General features: G+C 41.1%; 1 protein-coding gene across 1 annotated transcript in view; it reads right to left on the bottom strand.

The window, feature by feature from the left end:
• Positions 1 to 7,637, bottom strand: part of GLDC (glycine decarboxylase) — a 153,007-nt gene that overhangs the window by 79,551 nt on the left and 65,819 nt on the right. Inside the window, exons 11-15 of the mRNA XM_007946319.2 lie at positions 5,378 to 5,458; positions 4,646 to 4,743; positions 3,115 to 3,199; positions 2,900 to 2,941; positions 1,587 to 1,729 (exon numbers count right to left, since the gene is read on the bottom strand). Of these exons, the coding sequence (XP_007944510.1) occupies positions 1,587 to 1,729; positions 2,900 to 2,941; positions 3,115 to 3,199; positions 4,646 to 4,743; positions 5,378 to 5,458 (449 nt within the window). The remainder of the gene's footprint in view (positions 1 to 1,586; positions 1,730 to 2,899; positions 2,942 to 3,114; positions 3,200 to 4,645; positions 4,744 to 5,377; positions 5,459 to 7,637) is intronic.

Raw genomic sequence — 7,637 nt, 5'->3', positions numbered from 1 at the left:
TAAATGATGACATTTGTTTGAGAGGCTATTATTGACCAAGCTCTATCTTTTCATTGTCCATATGCCCACTTCCTAATGGGTTTGAATTTTAATAGATTCTTCCCTCAAAAAAAAAAAAAAAAAAAAAAGCAAGCAAACAAATGCTAAATGATGACATTTGTTTGAGAGGCTATTATTGACCAAGCTCTATCTTTTCATTGTCCATATGCCCACTTCCTAATGGGTTTGAATTTTAATAGTGTGCATTGTTTTTACAAAGTGTCTGGCTTTACTGTTACCGAAGAGGAGGTAGGTCTTGATTATGTCTGATTAAAACTGTACTCAATTCCGGGCAGCACTCTTATCAGAGAGTGAGATTGTAAAAGTCTCAGTTTCAAAATATCTTTGATTTTGAGATATTGAAATAGAAAATTATCTAACAAACTGTGGTGATGCCAATGTTAAAGCTGCTGGTGGAGAATTAAACTTTTGAGTAGTAGGAGCTAGAGCACCTAGGGGCAGAAGTGACTCCTGAACACATCCTACAATGTTATCTCACCTACAGATAATGTACCAGTATTTAATTCATTTCTCTATATATTTATCCACCCCTAGAAAGTAGAGAAATCACAAATCCAGTGGACTCCAAATCTGGCTGCATATCAGAATCACTTGCCTTGCTTGTTAAAAATAAAGATTCTTTCTCTCTATCCCTGGAGGTTATGCCCAGAAGCTATGGAGTAAGGTGCAGGAATTTGTATTTTTTAAGTGCCTATGAGATTTTGATGGAACCCTGTGCTTTAAAAAGTACTGCTCCTCTTCAGAGTTTTTATTTTACAGGCAAAATAAATGAGGCCAGAAGAGGGGGAGGGACCTTTCAAAGTTAGTGACAGAACCAAAGCAAGATCCAAGGTCTTTCCGCCCTCCTATATTGAATCTATGCCGCTTGTTAAGAGTTAACATGTGTGCTTTATTCTTATTCTCATATGCTATGTCACTGAAAGGTATAGTAGGTAGTTCCCAAGATGGCACACAATGAACCACGCCTCCCATTCATACTCCTATCCCCTCCCACACTGAATTGGTGCTAATCTTCTGACTTGCTTTAACAGAACACTCCAGAAGTGCTGCTGTGGAAATGCAGAGCTATGCCTTAAGAGGTCTGCAACTTCTACATCCTTTACTTGGAACACTCAGTTTTGAACCTAGATGTCATGCCATGAAGAAGCTCAAGCGACCATGTGGGGAGGTCCACATGGGGAAGAACCAAGACCCTAGCTAACATCCTCAACTGAGCTTCTAGCCACCAGCCCATAGCACATATGTTCTCTTCAACTAGCAGGGGAAGACACAAAACTAAAAGGAAACGGAGAAAAACATTCTTATCATTATGTAAAATGACTTGATACATATACTGACTTGCCAACCATGCGAAGGAAGCCATTTTGGAACTTTTAGCCATTCCATCATACCAGCTAACACCATGTGAAATGCAAGAGTCCACTCAACAAAATCATGCAAATAATAAATTGTTTTAAACTTGTAAGTTCTAGGGTGGGTTGTTATACAACAATAGATGGCTGAAACAACAGCAGAAGTCCTCTTACCTGTTAGGTTGGAAAGAGATTCGGTCATAGCCCGTAAGTTCACACAAATCTTTTTCAAGCTCTTGGAAAAGCTGCTGGTACCCTTGAGCTTGGTCCAGAGGAACAAAGGGGTGGATATTTGCAAATTCTTTCCATGTAATTGGCTGAAGAGCAAGAAGAGGAAAAATCTATACATATGTGTGTGTGTGTGTGTATGTAATACCAACTATAATGATGATGATGATAGCAATAGCTTACACTGAGTTCCTACTATATGAACTACACTGTTGTAAGCACTTTATACTAACTCATTTAAGCTTCACCACAATCTTATGAGGTACATTACTATCTTCATTTTACACATAGGACACAGAGGCCCAGAAAGGAAGTATACATGAAAATAGATGCTTTTTCTATATTTTCAGAAACCAAAAGGTCTTTAAAAACTCTAAAACCAAACTCACTGCCATTGAGTCAGATCCAACTCATAGCTACCCTCCCTGGGTTTCCAAGGCAGTATCACTACAGAAGTAGATTGCCCAGTCTTCCTTCCAAGGAGTGGCTGGTGGGTTTGAACAGCCAGCCTTCTGGTTAGCAGTCAAGTGCCTTAGGCACTACATTACCAGAGCTCCCAAAAGGTCTTAAACTACATTTTTGCCCATGAGACCTAATGAATTGTCTCAGTTATGGTTTACTCAAACTCTCACATAGCACGCATGTTCTTTCTCTTCGTCAAGCAGAGCAAGACACAAAACTAAAAGGAAATGGAGAAAACTATTCCTATCATTATATAAAATGATGTTCTTTGCCTGATATAATTTCTCACATCATAATAATTCTAAGAAATAAAAGGAACAAGCAAGTTAGCTTCACTAAATGAATCCTGGCCCAGTAGAGATTCTTGCCAACAACAATGGCAAGTTATACAAATATGTTGACACAAGAAGTAAATTAAAACCCCAAATCTTTACACTTCTGGCACAGTGGGTGGATTTCTAGAAAAAAGGCTTAAGGTTCTTAATTCTACCTAAGCTTAAGAGCTAGAAATTGATACAATAAAAGCTTAAATATAGCAGGTTGGTGGTTTTTCTTTTTTTTTCTTTTCTGAGAAGGGTAAGAAGACAAATACTATATACTTAATTCTTTTAATTAAAAAAAAAATAATTTTACCCAGAAACTTAGATGATCAAATTTTGAGAATTACTAGGGTTTCCCTCCAAGACAGTTGAATAGCAATGTGAAGGATTATTAAAAGAGGTGCTGAATCCCTGTCCCAGTAGCTTTATCTAGTTATCTGCTTACATACATCTGAACACTGATAGAGACCTACTTACTGTGAGTTCAGAGGAACTGTTGAGCTTCATGGTACAGGATCCCTTTAAGAAACACATCCAAAATGCATCACATTAGTGATTCCTTAAAGGCCACCCATCAAGCCTCATAGCTTCCCATGCAGCCACCCTTTAATCCCTCCTGCAGCACATTGGATAGGACCCACAGAGGTGGGGATCAGGGTAGGTTTGGAAATAGGAAGAAGGGTAATAAGTACCAGTGGAATCATGCTGTGAACAAGGGAAATGTCTTTGTTTTCCAGTCTCTTCATGTACCGGATGATATTTGTTTCTGAGTGATAGCTATGAACACAAAGCATATGATTCAGGTCAATAAAATTAGATGAGTCCACACACACCCTCCTGAAAGGTAAGACACACTGAGCTCTACCTGCAAAATGCAGATTGAACAGGATCATGGACAACATGTCAATAGTGCTTTAGGGGAAAAACATAGAACCTTTGTGATTTCAGAGGATGACCATCATCCTCTGTGAGCATCAGAGGGTGCCTGACAAGAAGTTGCCTGTGGGTATAAGATTCAGCTTGGGAAGAGGAGGATATCAAGGTCATGGGTGTGAACTTTAGCCTGTACAAAACCAAACTCCCTCTCCCTAACAATATCAAGGGAGCAGAGGCACCTGATAAGAAGGTGTTCTTTGCCCAAGTCAGGGATAGGATCTTCACAGCTATGGCTTATTTGATGACTAAGGTGTATGTGACCTAAGCCATATCCTTCTCAATCACCTCAAGTGCATGTAGAAGCTTGACAATAAAAAAGAAAGACAGGAGAAATGATGCACTCAAATTGTGGTGCTGCCAAAGAATACCGAATATGCCATAGACTGTAAAAAGAACAGACAATCAATTTTATAAGATATACAACCAGAACTTACTAGTCTGAACTTACTAGAACAGGACATGGTTTGTAAAGTAGAGGTTCAACAAAAACAAGGGAAACCTTCAATAAGATGGATTGACACAACTGGTGAAACCCCGAGACTATGCCCCTAGTCACCCTTCAGGCCTGGAATGGAACTCACTCCAGGGGCTTAACCTTAAGACAAATGATAGAGAGGCCTATGACGTGAAAAATTACACCAGGGAGGTGCACTCCTTAGAGCAATCAACCACAGGAGATCAGAAGGGCAGCATTTGTATAGAGAGAAAGCTCAAAAGGCAGGAATGTACAGGAAAGAAGGACACAGGGAAAAAGGTAATCACAAAGAAGTGGGAAGAGAGCTATTACATTGTAGGAATTACAGTCAATGTCACAAAACAAAATGTATATGAACTATTGAATGGAAAATGAATTTAGTTTGTAAACTTTCACACAAATGACAAAAAGAAATAACCACAATGTTCGTTAGAAAAGAAGATGGTGAGACTTCACTCACTTTGGGCATATCATCAAGAAAGACCAACGACTAGAAAAGGACATGGTTTGTAAAGTAGAGGTTCAACAAAAACAAAGGAAACCCTCAATAAGATGGATTGACACAAGAGCCACAGCAATGGACTTAAATGTAACAAAGATCATGAAGATGGCACAGGACTGGGCAATGTCTCATTCTCTTATACAAAATGTCACCATGAGTCAGAGCCATCTTGACAGCAACTAACAATAGGATTTATTAGTGAGCAATGCCTCATTCCAATAACTCTGGCCACATTACAGTTGAGGTCTCAAGCAGCTCCCCAGCTTTATTGCCACAGCACAAAATACAGGAGTCACAAAAGCTCACAAACCTGTTAAACACTTGATGTGTGAGGAACGGGCTAGTTCTCTTGAATGTAGTCCCTGGGATACCTCTCTGCTCTTCTCCCATGCTTTCAGCAACCAGTTCCTACATAGAGAGACCACAGAAACTCAAGGGCAAGAACCATGACTGGAGCTCTGTGGAGACATTCAAACTTCAAAGCCACACAACCTGAGTCTGTATTCTGTCAGAGTGTAGGAAATCACCTGACTGGATGTTTTCTATGGTATGGTAATGGGTGTCAGAAGTTATGAATTGTGGAAATTCTCCAGAGCACCCTCTAAGTTCTATTGACCTCTGCAACAGGATATAGAAAAAATGTGCAATTTTTACTGCAAAAAAATTGACATCTTCCTCATGTTCACTAAGTAGTGAAACAAGTTTCAGTAAAGGGCTGTGAAATAAGTTATTAGGAGATGCTATTCAAATAAGGATTCTCACCTGACACAGAGCTTATATCTTAGAGAACACCCAATGAATGTTCTTATTCTGTCCCAGGCTAATAGTATAGCCATCTAGAGCCCTGTGTGGGTTCTGCTCCACAAATATTAGTCAAATACATGGAGCAATCGCTGTGATTAAATTTAGTGCACAGTTCTAGAGGCAAGGACCACTTCTCTGCCATACTCAGATTCACAAGAGGCAAAGCCAGCTTTGACATCACCTCAGATAGTCATTAAGAATCCCATTTTGGAGGAATCTGTGTTTTTATTTTACTTACTGCAGATGACTCACAGCCAAAGATCCACAGCAAGTCATCCAGATCTTTCTCATTAACTGTCTCGTCAAGAGAAATACCAAGCTATGAAAATGAAAAAAAAGAAAAAAACATCAATCAGTTTTCAACTTTAAGACCACTGGAGAATCCCCAAAAGAAGTCAAAGGTTGAGAAGGTGTTGGACAAAACTCAATCTGTCCAAAATATCAGAATATCATTGTGTCCAAGTTGGCCTTCAGGGAAAGCCAACTGGACCAGTTCTAGAGTTCACATGGTTTGGTTTTGCAAGCCAGCTCTGGACTGGCCAATGGCTGGAGGGCACTCCTATGTGGTACTGGATATGTTTATCTTTTTCATCCCTTAACTTACTTAATGATAACACTAATCATACCTTTACTTTTAACAGTAATATTGTGAAGAGATTCACAGGAATCTTGAGCAAAATAGGTGCCTTTGAGTCCCTTAGGAAAATATGTATTAAGGAAAACTGAGGATGGATTATCCCTTCTTTGAAACAGTGCTACAGGGGCAGGGAGGTGGCATCTTCTGACCTCCTCTAACTTCACAAGAGGAAGACAGAATCACTATCAGCAGCCCAAGGCCTGTTCCTATGAAGCCAAGTGTGCCGCCACCCTCCAGCCCTCTTACCAATCTTGACACCAACCATCTCTCCCATAGCACCCACCACTTCTCTTCTGGGTTCGATAATTCATTGCAGTGGCCACACAGAACTCATAGATTATGGGATTTATTAGGGAAGCAACAGGCTACAATTCAAATTCAGGAACATGCTCAGAATACAGTTCTTCAGTCAGGACAGTCTCTCCTCTGCTGTGCCCTTAGACACGCCTCTCTGGCCCTTGGCCTCTTGGCCTGGCCTCTGCCTCTGTGGGCCAGGTAAACCTGCTGCTCTGTCTCATGCCTCTTGGTTCCACTGCTACCATCTCTCAGCCAGGCATTCTCTGAATTGGGCATCCCTCTCTCAGCCGGGCATCTCTCTCTCTCTCTCTCTGTCAGCAGCGTGTTTCTCTCAGCTGGCAGTCTGATTCCTTCTGCCTCTAGGTGGACTCATTTTACGCCTGGCCGAGTGGCAAAACCAACCAACCCCAACATCAGAGTTCTACACACCTGAGATAGAGCAAATTTTCCCAGAAGATTACTTCCTGCTGCTCCAACAGAAATACTCCAGGTGGATGATTTTAACAATCAGGAGTTTAAATTGCATGGTCCCACCTAGTAATCCAGTGGGAGTTACAAAGACTATGGCTAGAAAAGCCATACCATGTAATTTACTACACCACAGGCCACCCCCTGGCTTTTCTAGCCATTTTCTCTTTTATACTTCAAAAATTAACATCCCCTTCACCATCAGTTTAAGAATAACCACATCCATGAAAGTGTGTAAGCCAGCCACTAAATGCCTTTATCTCCCCCCATTTTAGATAGCCAATTTCTAATTTGCCCATCACTATCAAATCAGTACTCTAAGGAGATAAGCATGTTTTCTCTCTGGAGAATCTTCTGTTCTGCTGGAAACTTTGGGCATCTGCATCCATAAACAAGCAAAGTCCAGACCAGCTCAACCTATCAGATTACAGCAACTTAACACCAGTTCAGTGTCAAACATCTTCCTCTTAATTTGGTCAGGTTCTGGTCAGCTCAGCCCTAGCCATCCCAGCTAGGTCATGGGTACCACCTGCAAGTTGGGGAGTCACATTCCTCCCTCACTCCAGACCAGCCAGCACCTCCTTTCTCTTATCCTTAGTCCTCAGGGACTATTTCATGCCTGTATACTCACAGCTTCTTGCACTTCAGACCAGCCAACTCTTCCTCTCATCCCCAGCCTCCATCGGCTATGTCAAAGAGAACCAAACTCAGCCCATTTCTTCATTGCTGCACTTCCCCCTTCCACTCAAGTGGACCCAGGTGTCACAAGTGAGTAGCATACAAGGCCATGATCTACTTGGCAGCTTCCTTTAACTTCCAGTCCTAGAAGGAGTTTCTCTCATGGACCATGACTTTCCTGCCTCCTTGCACTCAAAGCCTAACTGCTTGCTTAACATTTTTTCTTGCAGGTCCTCTCTTCAAATGCAAATCTTCTGTTCTCTCAGTAGTTCTAGTTGAGTCTTTTCAAATGCAAATTTCCTCACACAGCAGGTTCTGGGTGGAGCTTAGGTTTTCTACCCCATACTCTACACATAGAGTTTGAAACAAAAGCCTATGTTTCTTCTGGGCAAATTTTAATTCCCCTTTTAATATGTCC

The sequence above is a fragment of the Orycteropus afer genome, unplaced genomic scaffold (assembly GCF_000298275.1).
Source record: "Orycteropus afer afer isolate SDZICR_OR568_19922 unplaced genomic scaffold, OryAfe1.0 scaffold00156, whole genome shotgun sequence".
Lineage (NCBI taxonomy): Eukaryota > Metazoa > Chordata > Mammalia > Tubulidentata > Orycteropodidae > Orycteropus > Orycteropus afer.
Note: the sequence above shows the minus strand (reverse complement) of the source record. Positions and strands in the feature narration are given on the sequence as shown.